The following is a 21,344-nucleotide window of genomic DNA, read 5'->3' as shown; positions in this document are numbered from 1 at the left end:
TGGATAACTAGAAAGATTACAATATGCAAGCTTTCGAAGCAACTCAGGCCCCTTCTTCAGGCAAGATTTGTTTGCCCTGTTAATACAAACCAAGGGTTGACGGTTATCCTTCCTCTTGAGGAGCTTTTTGTGTATTTCTGAGATATTTATAGTTATTTTTGTCAGCATGGGTGTCATTGGGGTGCGTGATGCGAGACACTATATTCGAAAATCCTGCCGCTATGCAAACCCTGACCACAATCAATCCAATTTCACTATCTCAGGAATCTTTTCCTTGATCTTCTTGAAATAAGGAAGGAACCAATTTTGCACAGGGAAAAATATTTGAAATCTAGCCGTCAGGATTTTAACACTAACTATTACTGCAATGTGAACTCATCTTGTAGTACTATTGAAATTTTGAAATGACTTTTGGTTTTCCGAATTCTCACAATTTCTTTTCTTGGTCATATCTCAGAAAGAAACAGGTGCAAGGTAGGAATGATACCGGTCCATCGTAGGGTGAATACACCCACAAACACTAGGGCTAATGTAGCATCACCAATCCACCTAAACTGTATGTCTCGTGACCCTGCTCTGGATATATGGATTTAGAAAGTGGATCGATTATTCATGTATATACTGTGCTGGTCAGTGAGCAGTTGCTACTGTACCAGATTAGTAGGGATGAAGGTTGAGATTATACATATTTTTATATTCAGTGACTCATAACATTTCATGGAGATAAGCTGAGCATCAACACAATGTCACATTACGTGACTTTTTCAGTTGTAGCTTTCATTGTCATAATTTTTAGAGTCTGAAACAGTCAGTCCTGCTATTCTCTGATATCAGTCTTGTAAAATGGCAACTCCAACGACTTACTCCAACTAATGTACAACTCCCCTGGTTTGACTGTGTCTTTAGACATAGTGGGAAATTCTCTATGTGCATATGAGCTGACAACAAATAAATGCTCATCAAGAAGTACAATGTATTTAAACCAGCAACTAGGAATTGGGAACATGGGTGCTTTGGACCTCACAAACAGAAGAGAAACTTCTCTGTCTAGTATCTCATATTCTACATACCAAAATAAGAAAAAGAAAATTAAGGGAAGAAATTGCAGGTGAACTCACCACAGCTGTCAACCCTTCGTACAGCACCGGCTCGGCCAGGCACCACGCTATTGGCTATTAGGGACTGTGCTAGAAAGTCGTCACGCAGTCAGTAAATGTGTCATGGCCAGTGACTTCCATTTGTTTAAATTGTGTAAATCTGGCGACATTGCGCAATGTGACATCGACATTAACAGAATGCTTTTTGTGTTACCCAAATGGGCAATGTGGGTAAGGTGGAACAGCAGAGATTACCAATGCTGGCAGTGACTGCATCTCAACACGGTACTGAACTCATAACTGACATGAACTACAGACTCCAGCGTTATCAGATGGAACTTAAAAAATTAAACGAGACCAAAAACAGTCTTAATTGATCAGCAGGTCAAAACATTGGGTTTCACTTTCATCTTTCCCGTCATTTTATTCCAGTGGTTTAAAGCTGGCCTTTCCCTTCCAAACCAGAGTACACCACAGAGATTCTGTTTGAAACACTTGGAGGCAGTATTTGGTGCCTTGCTGGCAAGCAGGTGGAATGCCATATTTATGGGAGTTCTACACAAATCGATAAGACAATACTGCTAATGGGTTATTGCTAAAGTTTCCTCTGATCTGAGGTTGTGGCTGTCCACTATGGAGTGTGTGCATGAACATATATATACGGTAACCCATTTGACAGGATAAACAGGCTGTGTTATTGGCTTGATAGTAACACCTGTGACTACATATATCAGTTAAAAAGCGTAAAGCCAAGATAGTCCAGGGAGTGCGGCTATTCTCTGCAAACAGCTCCCCGTGTCTGGAATGAAGATTCTGGTGTCCCATTCAAAGTTTGGCTGAAGACAAACCCTTTATCTCATGCTGCCAATTTCCTTTCCCCTTCTTCTTGCCCTCCTGATGTACTGTTGATTTAATTTCTAAATTCTGCACTTCTACTGCTATACCCTAAGATATGAATTTCACTTCAATTGCGTTAAAAGCTTTGTAAATAGCTATGTGACAGTACTCACTTTGAAAAGGTTTTATAAGTGATGGCTGACTGATTGCAGCATTACAAGTGGAGCACTCGGAACATATGGGTGGACTGTAAGGCATAAGCGACCTTTAGTAGGTGGCTACTTAAATAAAACAAATAGTCAGAATTATAAATTAGAAAAAAATAAAATCAGATGTGAGAAATGTAAAAAACAGATCATGTGAAAAACGGTGCGAAAAATACAGCATATAATGAACCCTTTTCAAAAAATATTGTTTGGAAACTATTTTGGGATTTTCGAAAGAATTTGTTAGAACATTCTTGTTCCTCATGCTTCATCTCTCGGGTCCTGATCAGATTATGCACTCAGTTTTTCTGGAAGAGAAAGTCACAGCCTTACATTCATCATTTCCATAAATACACAGGCAAATTCAAACGACATAACTTAAAAAAACAAAACAAAAAAAAAAAGAAAATCTCACTTTTTGATAAATTGTATATATTAGAAACATTTTGCTTCAAATTAATTTTAACAAGACTATGCAATTAATTAATTCATTGATATAAAGGGGTGGGAAATGGGTTTAGGAACCAGGGAATGGAAATCCAGATGATTGGAACCAAGCCCAGTTTTTTAAACCTTATTCCTGAAACTCCCTTTGAGTTTCCTGCTCTGGGACCTGCTATAGATGAGACCAGACCCCATATTTGTTTTGGTAATTATTTTATGCAGAACAGACCAGGACTTGTTGGAGAGGGGAAATAACTTGCAGTGTTCGATCTTAACAGCCGACGGGGCTGACTTGTCTATTTAGTTCGTTTGTCACGAAGCAGCCGTCTTGTCACACTTTACCAGCCTTCTAAACATGCGTCTCAGATAGAAGAAGGTTGTTTTCATTGAGACTCGTGCATTGATGTGGAAGTTAAAGGAATGCTGCTGTCAGTGGCTACAGGATAGAATTTGCCAACAGTTCCGCTGGAAACCCTTGTATTCTATGCAGTTTATTTGATACAGATTAGGCTGATAGAACTAGATGGTGAATTTGTTTTTTCATGCTTTTCTTTTCCCCCAACGCAAGAGGTTCACACCATCCCTTGCTGCTGCTTCTGCTGATGATGACGATGATGCTGTTAGTCACCCCGTTTCTCCAGCTTGCACAGGTTTATAAACTCCATCCTGAGCTTGCCTTCCCTGATTGTAGTTACCAAAGGAAAACAAGATGGCAAAGCAGATCCGTCGCTGCTGATGGCTTTTTTATAGATCGCTTACCAGGAAATTACTCCAACTTCATTACATCCCATTTGAAAAGGCAGCAGGGTCGTTCATTCTCATTGAGTGTCAAAACCCAAACTAAGCTGAAGAAAAGAGTGATATACGATTTGCACACCTCGAAAGCAGTTGGCACCTTGCCAGCATCTTTGCCAAGGACAGCGGTTATAAACCATACCATCAGTACTCAAGGCTGCTTTTTAGACTATCTTTTCAGCACAGTGTGAAACAGCACATGCAAATCCATTGAAGCTGTGAAGAAGGGCTGGCCACTTGGGAGCTCCTGTACATAAAAGTGAAGGCTTCCACAGGGCTGATGCGGGTGAGATCAGGCAAAGTAGCAAGAGTGGTGCTTGGATAGAGTTGTGTTTTATTCATTAGGTTTTTTTTTTTGTTCACTTGTATATTTATTGTCATCCTCTTGCATAGCAGTCAGGTTGTTCTGTGTAGTTTCTATCTTTTTTTTCCTTGCCGCCAGGTTGTTGTGATGTCACGAAGCAGCCGTGGGGTCTTGAAGGCAGAGGTGGGCTATAGCAGGCAAGAAATCCCTCTGGTCCCTTTCCCATGAGAAGCCCTGGTCCCCAGACCACATCGCCAGAGATCAAGACTGCATTTAGAAAACATGTGTTAGTAAACATTGTAAAATATTTTAGATATTTGTCCATCAGTCTGCCTACTGTATCGTTTATAAGTGACATTTCTCACAAGAAAGATATACTCCTACAAGAACTTCTGATTAAAAGAATTAGAAAGTCATAAGTAACAAAGATTTAAAAGAACACCTAGTTTTATGCTGCTTTCCATTTGAAGTCAGAAGTCGGAATTTCCAAGATACATTTACATTTACATCATTTAGCAGACGCTCTTATCCAGAGCAACTTACAACAGTGCTTAGTAGTCTACGACTGTTCTTCAGTCTTTAAGGCTAGGATTAAATCTACTGTCATTAAACAAGTTACCGCTGACCAAGTTGGTAATTGAAATTGTCAACTGCAAGCCAGATCTATCAACTCGGACATTCAGACATGATCTGTCAAGTCAGAGTCAATCCAAAATGGCACCGTACACTGCGAGCTTTAGTGAAAGCTTTATAGGGTTTGTTAGCACATTCTTCCATGAGAACCCTGAATACAATGAGGACTGATTGAGGTCATTTATGTTAGGTAGAATGCCTAGAGGGGGCTGGGTGGTCTCGTGGCCTTGGAACCCCTGCAGATTTTATTTTTTTTCCCCAGCCATCTGGAGTTTTTTTTTGTTTTTTTCTGTCCTCCCTGGCTATCTGACCTTACTTTTATTCTATGTTAATTAGTGTTCCCTAAATTTAATTCTTATTTATTTTGTCTTTTTTATCTTGCTTCATCATGTAAAGCACTTTGAGCTACATTGTTTATATGAAAATGTGCTATAGAAATAAATATGTCTTTTTGTCTCTCATTAAATCAGTCGTACACACAGTACTTTCCAACATCTATCTGTAGACATGGTGCTACAGTGTTTAGATAGGCAAAATACCACGTAATGTGTTGTTATCAAGTGGGATTTTTTCAGATAGAGCAACCTCAACAAGGGTTTTCCTGGACACATCCATATTGGTTTTCTGAATGTTTTACTGGAATGCAGCCAACTCGGGTGTGACATCACTGCCAGCTCCAACATCCAACTTCCGAGGTAAAAGGAACAAAGCATTAGGCTTGTGCCAAGCAGGAATAGTTTTGTTTTTGTGGTGAAAAGGACAGCAGTTTGTAATAGTTTATCTGCATAATGAAAAGGGGAATGTATCCAGTAGAGTATTGTACAATTTTTTGCCACGATCTCTCAATGTCAGTTTGCATATTCAAGTAAGAATTTCACTGTATTATGTACATATGATAATATTGACCCGATGAGCCTATATATTGTGATTCATATATGTTTTCTTTTCTATAACACTTTTCCTGCATATTTATTCCTTTTTCAAACTCTATTAAAGTTTTTTTTGCATTAATTCACTTTAATTCTTCCACTTTAATGGAGGTTAAAATATATTTGCATCTACTCACAGCGCCATCGATCAGTGGGTATAAAGTTCAGCCTGTTAGACATCCAGATTGTCCGAGTTTGTGGATACAACCTAAACTCTCAGTATGTGTGTACCTATATATTGTGATTCATATTTGTTTTCTTTTCTTGTAACAATTACCCTGCATATTTATTCCTTTTTCTGACTCTGTTAAAGTTCTTTCTCATTAATTCACTTGAATTCTTCAATTTTTATGGAGGTTAAAATATATTTGCATCTACTCATAATGTTATCGATCAGTGGGTAAAAAGTTCAGCCTGTTAGACATACAGATTGTCCGAGTTTGTGGATGCAAACTTAAATCTCAGTATGTGTGTACCTATATATTGTGATTCATATTTGTTTTCTTTTTTTGGTAATACTTCTCCTGTATATTTATTTGTTTTTTTTCTAACTCTGTAAAAAAATGTATGCAGTAATTCTTTTGAATTCTTCCATTTTTATGGAGGTTAAAATATATTTGCTTCTTTTCACAACGCCATCTGTCAGTCGGTATAAAGTTCAGCCTGTTACACATCAGATTGTCCAAGTTTGTGGATACAGACTAAAATCTCAGTATGTGTGTACCTATATATTGTGATTCATATTTGTTTTCTTTTGTTGTAACACTTATCCAGAATATTCATTCCTTTTCTAACTCTATTAAAGTTTTTTTGTCATTAATTCTTTTGAATTCTTCCATTTTTCTGAAGGTTAAAATATATTTGCATCTACTCACAATGTCATCGATCAGTCGGTATAAAGTTCAGCCTGTTAGACATCCAGATTGTCCGAGTTTGTAATGGATACAACCTAAAATCTCAGTATGTGTGTACCTATATATTGTGATTCATATTTGTTTTCTTTTGTTGTAACACTTATCCAGAATATTCATTCCTTTTCTAACTCTATTAAAGTTTTTTTGGCATTAATTCTTTTGAATTTTTCCATTTTTTTGAAGGTTAAAATATATTTGCGTCTTCTCACAATGCCATCGGTCTGTCGGTTATAAAGTTCAGCCAGACATTCAGATTGTCCAAGTTTGTGGATACAAACTAAAATCTCAGTACATGTGTTTATTGTTTCGCTCTTCAACTACCACTTGTGAATTTTACCTACGAGTCAGAATTTTATTTTAGTTTTGACGCTAGGCTTGACTGATTTTTAGTGTTACCACTTTTTTTTGGTTTCATGACTTCCAGCTTTCTAATGATCCCTTATCTTTTAGTCCTTGTAGTGTCCTAATTCCACCTCAAGTGTAACACTATACTTCATTATTACTGAAGAAAAGCATTTGGCTTTATTTGTACAGTGTACTGCAATATAGAAGCAGTGTATTTTATTGGTATGTGTGTACCAAATACGTTGTTCCTAAATTTCCGTAAAGGGCGGATTGCTAACTTTATCACTGCTCCAGAGATTCTACTAAAAATGCTCTTTCCTCAGTTGAGAGTTTAGGTTAGTTTAAATTATCGCAGTCACACAAAGAAGAAAGGGCTTGATAAGGAACATACAAATATACATGTACTATATTATCACATGAAAAGCAAGTAATACCAACCATTCTGCAAACTACTATTGTCTCTTCCCTCTATCTGATGGGCGTGCTTTAAGGATGATTTCTAATTAAATTGAGACACACGCTTTGCAGGATGGGCCTCTTAAGGTTTTATCAGATCCAAAATTAAAAATATCTGTAATTCCAGGTTGCCTAGAAATATACATAGCTTGTATGAAAATGTGCTATATAAATAAACGTTGTTGTTGCAGTTGGGCCAAGTAATAAGCACACACCAATCAGGGAGTGATCAGAGTCTGCATTTTCAAAGCTCTCCGTTTTCAACCATCTGCACTGCAATGTTGAGAATACAGTGTATATGGTTCTCTTTTCAGAAATCTCTGTTTTAAGTAGTTAAAAATGCTTCAATAGTGTGGACGATAGACGAAAATAGAGACAAATGGCTGCATTTTTAAACAAAAATGTAGTAGTGTGAATGTAGCCTAATTCCAATTTTATTTAACTAGTCAAAAATTACAGGTAACTCTAATTCAAATTAGCGGCTCAGTTATGTGTATTGTGACACTGTCGCTCCTCTAACCTGACAGACAGACACTCAGGACACCAGGCATTCTTCTTTTATACATAGTGCTCCGAAGCACCACAGCCACCATACACAGGCAAGTAAGTACAAAAATAATCTCACACAATTCTCTCTCGATCTCCTCCATACCTCCCAGCAAGCGTTGTCTACTACTTCTTGACTCTGGTTCCTCGATTGGAGTGAGGAGTCCCCTTTTATAGTTCACGCGGCTGTACTCCAGGTGCTCCCTGATGAACTTCCGGCAGCACTTCCTGGTGTGGCGGAAGTGCTGCCGTCCAAGGCTCCAGGATTGTCCAAGTTCCCCCTGGTGGTGGTCATGGTACCCAACAGGATTGAGCTTCCAAGCTCCAGTCCCATGGCCCTGATGCAAACCAGGGGGGCTGCCCTCTCGTGTCCTGGGGAAGGTATTGCTTCTCTCCCGGTCCTTGCACTCTCCAGGTGTCCCGGTAGCGCAAGGTCCCCTGTCGTCTGCCACTGTATATACACTATGTAGATTGCTAAGTACACTGATGGTTCATCTAATCATCAATTTAACAAACTGAAAATGTAATTACACATAAAACTAGTTTGAATTATGAATCAAAATATAATTATGGTAAATGTAATTCAAGGCTCCATAGTAATCGGGGCGTTAAATTTATAGGTTTATAGAGTCCTTATTGTCATATGTACATCCATCCATCCATCCATTTTCCAACCCGCTGAATCCAAACACAGGGTCACGGGGGTCTGCTGGAGTCAATCCCAGCCAACACAGGGCACAAAGCAGGGAACCCATCCTGGGCAGGGTGCCAACCCACCGCAGTCATATGTACATAGTACGGTGAAATTCTTACTTTAGTCTGCTAATTGACACACACAGTTCCTAAATTGTTTATTTTGTTAGGTACATTAAACAGTAGATGTCTTTAAGTTACATTCTGAATAGTCAATATTACAATGGGAGCAATCTCTAACGGTTATATTTTATAGAATCTCAAATTCAGTTACGTGATTGAGAGGGTAAGGGAAACACAAGGAGGAAGCATTTTCGCAAGCTCCCATTTTCCTCAGGGTTTTTGATTGCAAAACCCGCATTTGACCTTGGATAACTCTGTGTATCTTGTGTATGTATTAGGCTTCCTCCGTTTTGTTATGTTTATTTTTGTGTTCTCTCTGTGGTTTCTTTCTTGCCTGCCCATCCCGAATGTCCTGGTTTACCCAGTCTGCCGAGTGTAATGGCACATCACTGCACTCTGTGCTCTCCCTGCTTAGTTCTCATGTCACAGGGACTGCTTTTAGGATGTAGCACTGAATGAACTCCCGTCCTAAAGGCACAGCTGGGGGCAGAAAGGATGACAAACTATGCAGCTGGATCTTCTCATTGTGCATTTTTTCAAAAAAACAAAAAAAAAACACCATACCGTATCATTTTCAAAGTCTGAGCTGAGTCACTGGGGGCAGAGGCCTATCCCCAGCAAGCAAGGTGGGAACAACCCCAGGACAGGGCACCAGTCTATTACTGGGTGAACACACACACACACCTACACATACACACATGCACACATCACACACACACGGGCCAATTTAGCATTGCCAATCCACCTAATATCCTAAATAATTTGGAGATGGACAGCCATAGCCACAACATATTTTATAATTGGAAATTTTCTCCTTTTTCACAAGTTTTAGGGCAGCAAGGTCACATTACTGCAACTGTAACACAGAGAATAAAATTGTAGTCAGTCAGTCAGTCAGTTATTATCCAACCTGCTATATCCTAACACAGGGTCACGGGAGTCTGCTGGAGCCAATCCAGGCAGCACAGGGTGCAAGGCAGGAACAAACCCCGCCCACTGCAGAAATTAAAGTAGTACATCTCGATATTCATTTCCTTTCTTTTGTGTGCCTAATGCTACAAGACTAATTCAGATCCATTCCCATTTGTGTTTTGTCTGCTTGTTATTAGATTAAAAAGGGCAATCAATTCTTAAGAATTGTTACTGAGCTGAGAGTGCCCTTGAAGACCCAGCTGTTTATTTGGATGAATCAGTATGTAATCATTTTTATGGACAGAAATATTCGGCACTGCTGGAACTACCCTGCTGTCTGAAGTTCCAGTGTTTTCCATAATTTGATAAGCAGTCCTAATTAACACCAAGGATATCTGCACTGTCAGTGATTATAATAAGTAGGATAACAAGATACATTTTAATTATGATCACACTGTTTCCACAAAGCAGTTATTTTCTATTGAAAAGTATTCAATGAACAGTTAATGTATACTGACACATACCAGTCCTTGAACATTTCTTTCATTTCTTTTAACAGTTGTCATTTACCTGAGATTTCCTGGGATTCTCATGTGGAGTGCATTCTGTTTCCCTGACAACCACTGCCTTGGTAACAAGCATGTCTGGGTGCTGCTGCTTGGCTTCCTGAATTGCCATAGCTAGGGCCTGCAAGAGAGACCAAGAACACGGAAACACTCGGAGAAAACTGTGAGAACAGGATACCAGTGGCACCGCAACAAGTCATTTAAAGCTGGGCTTATTTTTGCAAATATTCTAAGAATGGCTATTATACTAAAGCATTCTGAGAATGGCTAGTATACTATTATACTAAAGAATGGCTATTATACTAAAGCAAGTACCTTGCAGTGTTGTGGTAGGATTTGTTTGTAATCAGTGGAGAATTCTGTGGAGACTGTCATGGGTATCAATATTCACGGCTGTTCTTTCTTTTTTTCATTTTTCTAATGTCAATCAGTCAATCATTGTCCAACCCGCTATATCCTAACACGGGGTCACGGGGGTCCGCTGGAGCCAATCCCAACCAACACTGGGCGCAAGGCAGGAACAAATCCCGGGCAGGCTGCCAGCCCACCTCAGTTTTTCTAATGTGCTTAGTTAATTCATTATAATTATTCTTTTTTTGCAATTTTTGTCGGTAATGTTCCTGGGACACCATTTTGGACTATTACCAGGAGCGGTTGTTGGTGTGATATATTAACATATGTTTATTTATTTATTGTTGTTTTAATATTTCTATTTTGCACAGTTTTTTTATTTTCACAATTTTTGTTTATTATTCATTGTACAGTGTCTTTAAGTTTACTTATGTTCCTTGTAGTTTGTGGGTGGAACCCCGGGAGATGAGGCCACTCTGACATCACCACTCCAGACCTGTCCATCAGGCTATTTAAGTCAGCTGAGAATGCCACCACGGCCCACAGGTTAGGAAATGATAGCTTGCTGTTTTTAATTTTTAGCCAGTTATTTAGGTTTCTCAAAAGTTTTAATAAAAATTTTGTTCATACTTACACTATTTATGTGAGCACTATTTTCAGACAGGCGTAAAGTACATTGAATTTTATGATGTTTCCTGATCTGTACTGGAAATGTACATCATTTTATGATATTACATGGTCATTTTATTTTGGGGTTGTATTAATAAAAATTTTGTTCATACTTACACTATTTATGTGAGCACTATTTTCAGACAGGCGTACAGTACATTGAATTTTATGATGTTTCCTGATCTGTACTGGAAATGTACATCATTTTATGATATTACATGGTCATTTTATTTTGGGGTTGTATTTACAGTAGGTTGACTTTATGTTTATTAAGAGAGCCTAATTTCCCCCTGGGGACAAATTAAAATCTATCTATCTATCTATCTATCTATCTATCTATCTATCTATCTATCTATCTATCTATCTATCTATCTATCTATCTATCATATAGTGCCTTTCACATATCTATCATATAGTGCCTTTCACATATCTATCTATCTATCTATCTATCTATCTATCTATCTATCTATCTATCTATCTATCTATCTATCTATCTATCTATCTATCTATCTATCTATCTATCTATCTATTGTGATGGACGACCGGCTACAGACTCCGGTCGCCACCCCCAGGCCGCTAGGAGGAGCCCTCCGGACAGCATGATGGTGCCCTGAGTTCCAGCAGGGCCTCATGGACTTTGTAGTTTGTATACACAGCCCTGCTGGATACCTTGGGGACCACCGGGAGTTGCTGTAGGGGGGCTAGTGAGCTCTTGCGTGCCCTATAACCAGGGAGTGCGTCACAGTCACGTGACCAGAGGAAACGACGTGCTCCCGGGATGAAGAAGACTGTTTGCCCTGACCCGGAAGGAAACGGACTTGTGGGTTGTGCCAGGAACCACATCCGGGTCAGGGGCTGTAAAAGGACTGTGGGAAGCCCAGTACACTGAGCTGAGCTGGGAGGTAGGGTGGCAAGTGTCTGGGCGAGGAGGAGAGAGTATTGGTTTATTGAGAGTTTATTGTTTATATGAGTTTGGAGTGGAAGGTGCTTTGTGCACAGTATATTTATAAAATAAATAGTATTTATACTTTTACCTCGTGTTCAGAGTGGTACCTGAGGGTTCAAGAAGTGGACAAAGGGCTCTACTGTTACATTGGCGTAGGCGGCAGGAGCCTGGTTCATCCAAGTGGACCGGAACCTGCATTTAAAAATAACTTTTGTGGTGGCAGAAACCCTAGGAAGGTCCCTCTTGAACACATGGAGGTACAGACACCACTCATTACCGAGAGCGCTGCAACGGCAAGCCGTGCTGAACTGCAGACCACGATGGGGAAAAAATCGGGGAAAAAGACAGGGTCTCTCCAGAAGACGTCCGTCCAACCCGATGCTGCGACGACGTGGGCTTACCTGACAGGCAGTGAGGAAGAGCAGGCACAGATTAAAGCAGAGCAACCCCGGGCGGGGCGGCACCTGGAACGTTGTACAATCGCCACTCCAGAAGATTATTATAAGGAGCTGGAACTGGATCGTCGACGTTCCGAGGTAGGTGCCAAGAAAGCATCCGAACTGCCGGAGACTTTTTATTCGTGCTTTGCAGAGTCCTTTCTACAAAGAACAGACGCCTGCCTCATACCTAGGCAAGATGGCCGCGAGACGGAGAAGCTATCTATGTATCTATCATGGACTTATTTTGATGTTTAAGGTCAATGGAGAGTACATCAGAGAGGTGAAGAAAAGAGTGCAGACAGGGTGGACTGGGTGTAGAAGTGTGAGGAGTGATTTCTGATAGAAGAGTATCTGCAAGAATGAAAGGGAAGATCTATAAAATGGTAGAGAGAGCAGCTATTTTGTGTGGTTTGGAGACAGTGGCACTGATGAAAAGACGGGAGGCAGGGGGTGGTGGAGTTGAAGATGTTCAGTGACTAAGTGAGATAAGCTAGACTGAGATGGTCTGGGCATGTACAGAGGAGAAATGAGGGGTACATTGGGAAAAGAATGTTGAGGATGGAACCACCAGGCAAAGAGGAAAAGAGAAAGGCCAAAGAGGAGGGTTACGGATGTGGTCAGGGAGGACACGAAGGCAGTAGTGTAACAGAAAGTGATGTAAAAGACAGAGCTAGATGGAGACTGATGATCCACCTTAATTGGGAGCACCAGAAAGAAGAAGAAGGGTAATTTTTCTGCTGCATCATCCACCTTCTGATGAGCTTCAGCTGGCAGAGAGCCACCCTTACATTATCGTGTAGGTTTCCTTGACAAAACCTTGGAATCCACGTGGCCCTTGATCATGGCAAGCCTTCCAGGCCCCAAAAGCAAGCCCAAATCATAATTCTTCTTCCACCTTACTTCACCATTTTCATGTTGGTATTCTGTGCTGTTGTATATGCGCGGCTGCATATTCTTTCAAAACAATTCAACCTCATGTCTGTCTCTCTGTATGTCTGTCTATCTGTCTATCTATCATACACTTATTACAATATTTAAGGGCAATAGAGAGTGTGGCAGAGAGATGGAGAAGAGTGGCAGGAGTGATTTGTGATAGAAGAGCATCTGCAGGAATGAAAGGGAAGGAGTATAAAATGGTAGTGAGACCCACTATGTTGTATGACTTGGAGATGGTGGCACTGATGAAAAGACAGGAGGCAGATCTAGAAGTGGCAGAGTTGAAGATGCTATGATTTTTGCTTGAAGTAACAAGGGTAGACAGGATTAGGAATGAGTATATTAGAGGGACAACACCAGTATGACAGTTTGAGATGGAAAATTAGATGCAGAAATAACCCATAGAGTGCAGTGTGGATGGAACAATTGGAAGAAAGTATCATGAGTATTGTCTGATTGAAGAATTAAGGTGAAGGTCAAAAGTGAGGTTTTTAAGACAGCGATAAGGCCAGCAATGGACCTGAAACGTGGGCAATAAAAGGAGGAGAAAAAAATAGGAAACGAGGCAATCAAAAGAACAGCAAAAATACAGGAAAGCAGACCGAAGTGGAATGGACATGTGATGAGGAGAGACAATGAATATGTGAGCAAAATAGTGATGGGATTGGAAGTGCAGGGGAAGAGAACGTGAGGAGGAAGAAATAGATGAGGTTGGATAAAGTAAAAGGAGATTTCAAGGAAAAGGGTCTGACTGGGGTGGAGGTGCAGGACAGAATTCAATGGATAGAAGAGGGAAAAGATGACAAGGAAGAAGAAGTTAGCAAATGTCAGATAGATAATTACAAAACGTAAATGCTTACTATTTGATCATCACGTGCTGTCATTTTTTTAAGGTGTAATCGTTTTGCCGTAAATGAGAAAATGAAGATTTAATGGAAAGAGACCAAAAGATGAAAGTTAGTATTACGATTTCTCATTTTAATTTTTTATTGGTCTCCTTGAGCCCCATTAATTAAATAGCCTATCTGAGTATAGGCTTTGGGGGGTTGCAGAACCCAATTTTGACATCAAGTTTGGTTATTTATTTTTATATCACCCCCAGGATGCCTAAATACTTGTCCGGGTGGTTGAACAGAAACAGGCATTATCTCCATTGAAGACACGGACACACTTTGATCCAGCATTTTGGGCACACTGGTGTCGAGCTACTTTGACACACAGAAAACTATAAATTGGTCACCAGCACACATGCTTCTGTCATTCTGATTAATCGAAATTTGAGTTTTAGTTACTTTTCAAAATTACCACGCCTTGACGCCATCTGATTGTTTGACAAAGTACGGAATTTCTGGTGTTGGAGATGTGGGTGTGGCACTAGCTCATATTGCAAATTCACGTCACTTACTTTCGCTCCTGCCAAAGCAGTCTTACCTGTTCTTGATCGACATCATCATCCCCAGTGATTATGATTCTCTTCTCAATCCGGGTCTCCGAGAAGCCACCCTTCACTGTCTGTAAGGTATCAAATGAAAGCCTAAAGTCAACACACCGATTGAAAATGAGAGCCGAACTTCTAAAACATTGCTTGTGTTTCATGTTTATTCTTTCATTAGCACATTCATGCATTTGTCTTTTCACAGTTTGCCCCCCAGATAAACTGAGCTTGGAGTAAAATTACCATACAGGGAAATAAGAATTCTAGGCAGCTCAGAGGTTGTTCTTCTTCCTTCTCTCAGACTAGGGGGCTCCGCCCCCTGCTCGCTTCGCTCGCCAACCCCTGGTCGTTGGTAACCCGAAATACAGTTGAAAGAGATAATTGTCATTCTTGGTAACGGTTACATATGTATCATGTTTGACAATAGCAGTGTAATTGTTATGTTATGTAAGTATAGATGCGCAGATCAATGTATAAGATACATTGGAGTGTGAAGCCTCTTGTGTTTGTTATTTCTGTGAGTATTTAGACTATTGTATTACTGTAATGTGATTCACATAAGCTGTGGAGGCTGGATCATTGGGGCTTCTGCACCATCTCGGGTTTTTGCCTGCGGTGTTTTAGATGCGCGTTGTAGGCGCCTGCACCTTCCGTACTATGTCGGGGTTGACTATGCTGTGTAGTGTGTCGTTGTAGGCGCATGCGCCCTCCGTACTATCTCGGGTGTGACTATGCTGTGTTTTGTGGATGTTTGGGGACTCCGTACTTTCTCCGGTTTGACTGTGGGGCGGGATGCCGACGCCTCTTGTGTTTGTTGTTTCTGTGAGTACTTATAATATTGTATTACTGTTATGTGATTTATATATGCTGTGGAGTCCGGGTGTGTGGGGCTTCTGCACCATCTCGGGGTTTTGCCTGCGGTGTTTTAGATGCGCGTTGTAGGCGCCTGCACCTTCCGTACTATGTCGGGGTTGACTATGCTGTGTAGTGTGTCGTTGTAGGCGCATGCGCCCTCCGTACTATGTCGGGTGTGACTATGCTGTATTTTGTGGACGTTTGGGGACTCCGTACTTTCTCCGGTTTGACTGTGGGGCGGGATGCCGACGCCTCTTGTGTTTGTTGTTTCTGTGAGTACTTATAATATTGTATTACTGTTATGTGATTTACATATGCTGTGGAGTCCGGGTGTGTGGGGCTTCTGCACCATCTCGGGGTTTTGCCTGCGGTGTTTTAGACGCACGTTGTAGGCGCCTGCACCTTCCATACTATGTCGGGTTTGACTCTGCTGTGTGGTGTGGACGTCTAGGGTTCCGTATTCTCTGGGCTTGTTGCTTTATTTCTTATTTCTGTTAGCTGAGCTCTTTCGTTGTTGGCGGTGTATAGCGCGTTGTAGGCGCCTGCACTTTCCATACTATTTCGGGTTTGATTATGCTGTGTGTTGTGGACTTTTGTGGACTCTGTTGTCTGTCCCGTTTCACTCTGGGGCAGGGGGCTGTATCCTCTTTTTTGTGTGGCTGTGTCGTTACCTATGGGCGCGTTGCCTCATTTCTTATTTACGTTAGTTGAGCTCTTTCGTTTTTGTGCCGTGTCTCCTTCGTTCTTGGTGGATCGCGCTGTAGGCGCCTGCGCACTATGTCTCCTGTGTCAATGGGGAGACGTGCGCTGTAGGCACCTGCGCACTATGTCTCCTGCGTCCATGGGCATGTACCTGCGTCCATATCTGGTTTACAATTCTCGGTTAGTAATATGGATGTCTAGGATGAACAATGGATGTGCCTGAAGGACAACCCACCAATGTCAGAACAGAAAAGTAGAGAGGCAGACCACCCCTTCTGGTCAAGTGACCTCAGTACCACATACAATAGGGAGGGAACCACAGCACAGGAATAATGATTTTCTGTACAATGTAGGACCTGTGGCACTAGTGGTCCCTGGCCACATCTTTGTGTTGCATTCCCACCACACAACAGGAACTGTAGCCTGTATGCAAAATATGTGATGTGCAAAAAAACGAGTGATGCAGTGCAAAGTGAGACGCATTCAGGAGATCACAGGGTGACCTTCACACCTTATTGTTTTCAAGCGATTGTAACTTCACCGGGGAGATTATTGAGTGATATGGTGTGAAGTGCAGCACTTCATCTTCACTGACAACTCCCCAAAGCCCAAACTACTAAAAAATATGTAAGCTGCTGGCAGTGCTTGTGGTCAACCAATCAGCACAATTCATCACCATAAGCCCCACCCAGGCCAGGATAGTTACTGCTTGAACAAAAGGAACATAACCTGGAGGTGGAGCTCAGAAAAGTACCAGGATCTACAAAATGGCAGTTCCTGCAGTAGGAATGCTACAAATATCCCTGAGTTTCTAAAAAGTTTCTGGCTCCTGAAAAAAATTTCTCGCAGTTTGACAGAGGTAATTGTGAACTCTGGGACCTTCTACAGACAGGTATGTGTGTTTATTGTGGGAAATCAGTCGAATTCCAAATAATGTGAAATCCAAACAAGGTGTAGAAAATTTGTAAAAATTCCTCAAATCCTGTTTTCATTTTGTCATTCTGGTGTTTAGAGTGCTGCTAGATAAGGGAAAAAAGAACTGAAACATAACCAAATGGGAAAAAGGTGAAGTAGTCTGAATATTCTCTAAAGGCCCTGTATCTACAGAAAACCCTTGTCCGTCTAACAACATACATTTAATAAAAAGGGCAAGCATGCATATAATAAATAGCAGCCAATTGGCATTTACGTCAAAATCCTTGTGTCAACATTCATGAGAGGAAGGCAGACATATTTGTAGTTACGCCAATTAAAAAGAAAATGAATAAGTACAGTAATTTACTAAACATTTTGACAAGAGCAGGCTATTCAGAATAACATTGCTTGTCAATCTGGGGCTTGCTCTTCTAAAATATCACAAATTGAGATTTGAAGGTCCCCAAAGTATTCGTTTTCTGGATGGATGTTTCCTACAATGTCTACAAAAATTAAAATAAACATATGGAAGTTGCAAGGGTGCTTTTCTCAAGTGTATTACTACAATAAACTTCTCTCTTTGAAGAATAGAGAGAGGCGAGAGGTTAGGAGCAGGCGCTGATACAGCACATTGCCGCACCCACCACATGACAAACCACCTCAGGATCCCAGATTAGGGCCCGAGTGCAGCCATGTGATGGGTGACACCTCAGCACCACACTAGTTCAGATGGAATGGAATAGTGTGAGGTTTTTTTATGGTGGCTGGAGTGCCAATCCTGCCACCAACCCCCACGTTGGAGGGCTTACTTGCAGGGCTGGAAGCAAATTAACGTCATACCCAGGACGGAGCAATTGCAGGTTAAGGGCCCAACGGAGTAGAGTCCCTTCTGGCGTTTACGGCATTTGAACCAGCAACCTTCCGATTACCAGTGCAGATTCCTACCTCAGAGCCACCACTCCACCATTTGAAGAAAAAGCTTCCTAACATTTTTGGGTGAAATTCACCCCACATCAGCTTCCATCCGCATCTCATCATTCTTGTTAAAATTCATCTTATTGAGTTGAATAATTCCATAGAAGATGCTGCTGCAGGAACCTTTTCTTTTATACACAGCAGGACACCAAGGAGGAAGCTGCTGCTCTCCAAAATTAAAATCGTTCCATACCTAAAGTTTACCAAGTCCACCTTGACACTACACTGCGCTGTTTGGAAATGTTTTGTGGACTGATATACTTAAGGCTATGCGACATGTGTGCTTGAGACCACTGCGTACTGTCTATACCTGTCTGTGCACTTTTAAGTAAATATGGAGGATTCCACCAGGTGGCAATGCGAGAAATCCTCATGATGACAAAACAACGTCCGTTTTTGCTGCATTGTGAGTTGAGGGAAAAAATATATTAAAGACAAAAATTCTTTGCTTTCTGATGCTGTTACAAAAGTATAGACGGCAACAGCGACACAGAAGATGGTATTTGAGACTTAAATGTCGTTATGATTGGGAGTATGTGAAGCTTTGTATTGCCTATGCGAGGAATGGATGAAGACAAGCACCATGAAGACATTCGCATGTCAGCATTTAAGTCTGATGATTTGCTCCACCACATGGAACCATTCATCAAACATTGAAGTGTGCATATTGATCCTGTTACACTGTGGCTTGCTGTCACATGTTGATAGTAAACAACGATGCTGATGTCACGTACCAAAACTTGAACACACACGCCACTCATATTTTTGCTAGTAATGCAACTTGCACATGTGTTGCATTAATTTCTGACAATGTGCTCGGAAGACACGTGGCAGCCATGGTGCAGCTTGTGTTTGTGCATTGGGACTGTGTTGTGTCTTGTGGGAACGGGGAAGGCGTTTCCCACGAGGTAAAACAAATAAAAGCACTCATGTTTTATAAGTGTGCCTCCTGTGTCTGTCTGTGTTGGGTTGGGTAGCTGGCACACCCTAAACATCAAAATGAATCTACTACAGGATGGCTTCCAAAATAAGAGACTCCACCTTTTGGAGTAGCTCAATCCCAGCCCAAATCTTAACCCAATGTAGGTGCAGTGGAATGACCTCAGGAGAGCCATTCACACCAGACATCCCAACGATGAGGTTGAACGGAAGCAGTTGTCACACATGGAGGAAGCTAAAAGGTCTAAATGAGAGTAATTCGATGGCAGACCAGAGGGTGGCAGAATGCATTGATCTTTTTTCTCACTTTCCTGCAGACCGTTCACGGGAAATTCCGCCTGGCCCTGATGATGTCACTTCCAGTTCCAGCCCTGATGACCTCACTTCCAGTTCTAGACCTTTGGATGACGTCACCCATGACCAAAGAGACTTCCGGTTCCGTCCCTTTTGATGACGTCATGTCCGTGTCTGAGCCTATGGAAGAGGACCCTTCTGTTTCCTCCCTCAATGACTTCACTTCCTTTTATGGCCTTTAAAGCCACCATATTTGACTAACCTAGGCAGTTCTGCTTTGGACTCCATTCTGAGCATATCAGTGCTAGCAAGTTACCCATTTGCAGCCAGAGAATATTACACGGGTGGCTGCCCAAAACCTTTTTATGACTCTTGTGTCTGCTTTTTGTGACACAGTTCTGTAATAAGGAATGGTCTAAAATGCCCCTAAATGGTGTATAGATCTGATTTGACTACTGGAAGAACTTGTTAGATGATTTTGCTGCCAAAGGACATTCAACCAGTTATTAAATCCCAGAGTTCACTTACTTTTTCCACAGCACACTGTAACTGTTCCATAAAGACGATTACAATTGTCTGTGAGATATTAACATAAGCACATTGTGTTTGCCTATGCTTGTGGCGTTAGACAAAGATCAGATCACCTTTATGATCAGTTAATTCAACGGGTTCACATACTTTTTATGGCTATATGACATACCACATGAAGAAATACGAAACAAGTGTTATTTCACAGAATTACCCACACAACACATTATCTATATGTTCTTTTACAGGAAACTAAGCCAGTAATAACATATTGCTTAAAAATCTGCTTCCATGCAAATCATAAAAGACAGTTACCTTGGTAACATGTGTAGTGGTTGCTGAGGTAACAGTTTCTGTGGTTACCGTCTGTAAGAAAACTCCAGTCTCCTTCCCTAGGGGAGTAATCTTCACCTAAAATCAATTTTGAAAAAGTAATTAAAAATGGCACTTCACATTATATATAATGAGAAAATCTGGGAACAAAGCATTCAGGTGTGTATATGTTGTAAATAAGGTTGTTTTGTTTTGTGTTTAACAGCCATCTGTCTTTTACACTTACAGTCTGCATGGTACTCTGTTATTTATTATTTATTAATTCTGTCATCCCACAATGTTGAATTGAGTTAAACAGATTAAAAAGTGGATGCATGGATAATTTAAATAATAGAATTGTCATAATGGCTATAAAACATGGTTGGTATGGCAATGGAGTAGTTGGCACTGATCCAGAGTCCAGGGTTTAAAGTCCTTAATGGTGTGAAATTTGCTTGCTCACTCATGTTTGTGTGGGTTTCCTCCCCAATCTGAAGGATGTGAATGTTAGGTGACTGACTGTGAGGGTGCATGGGTAGGCCCAGCACCTTTGCAATTATGAATTCACTTAATCAGATTATGCATTGTTATATTATTAAACAGAATCAAATCAATCCATGACATTTTTAGACCTGTTTCGTCTATTACAGAAGGGGCTAGGACCTACCTTTGTCCTCCTCTTTGGCCTTTCTCTTTTCCTCTTTGCCTGGCAGTTCCATCCTCAACATTCTATTCCTGATGTACCCCTCATTTCTCCTCTGTACATGCCCAGACCATCTCAATCTAGCTTCTCTCACGCAGTCACTGAACCATTGTACCTGTGTTGTCCCTCTAATATACTCACCCCTAATCCTGTCTGCCCCCATTACTCCGAGTGAAAATCATAGCATCTTCAACTCCGCCACTTCCAACTCTGCCTCCTCTGTTTTCGTTAGTGCCACTGTCTCCAAACCACACAACATAGCTGCTCTCACTACCACTTTATAGACCTTCCCTTTCATTCTTGCAGATACTCTTCTATCACAAATCACTTCTGCCACTTCTCCACCCTGTCTGCACTCTCTTCTTCACCTCTCTGATGCACTCTCTGTTGACCTTAAACATCAAAATAAGTCCATGACAGACAGACAGACGGACAGACAGACAGAGATAGACAGATAGATAGATATGAAAGGCACCGTAAGACAGACAGACAGATAGATAGATGTGAAAGGCACTATATAATAGACAGACAGACAGACAGACAG

At 41.0% G+C, this 21,344-nt stretch overlaps 1 protein-coding gene across 13 annotated transcripts in view; it reads right to left on the bottom strand.

The window, feature by feature from the left end:
• Positions 1–3,725: 3,725 nt before the first annotated feature.
• LOC114659554 (band 4.1-like protein 1) overlaps positions 3,726–21,344 on the bottom strand; it is a 357,357-nt gene continuing 339,738 nt past the window's right edge. For all 13 annotated transcript variants that reach the window (XM_051932518.1, XM_028812112.2, XM_051932521.1 and 10 more), the window contains 4 exons: positions 20,101–20,196; positions 14,574–14,654; positions 9,805–9,921; positions 3,726–3,950 (listed from right to left, as the gene is read on the bottom strand). In XM_051932518.1, the coding sequence (XP_051788478.1) occupies positions 3,945–3,950; positions 9,805–9,921; positions 14,574–14,654; positions 20,101–20,196 (300 nt within the window). In that variant the 3' untranslated portion in view covers positions 3,726–3,944. The remainder of the gene's footprint in view (positions 3,951–9,804; positions 9,922–14,573; positions 14,655–20,100; positions 20,197–21,344) is intronic.

The sequence above is a fragment of the Erpetoichthys calabaricus genome, chromosome 10 (genome assembly GCF_900747795.2).
Source record: "Erpetoichthys calabaricus chromosome 10, fErpCal1.3, whole genome shotgun sequence".
Taxonomy (NCBI): domain Eukaryota; kingdom Metazoa; phylum Chordata; class Cladistia; order Polypteriformes; family Polypteridae; genus Erpetoichthys; species Erpetoichthys calabaricus.
This window is presented reverse-complemented; position numbering and strand designations above follow the sequence as displayed.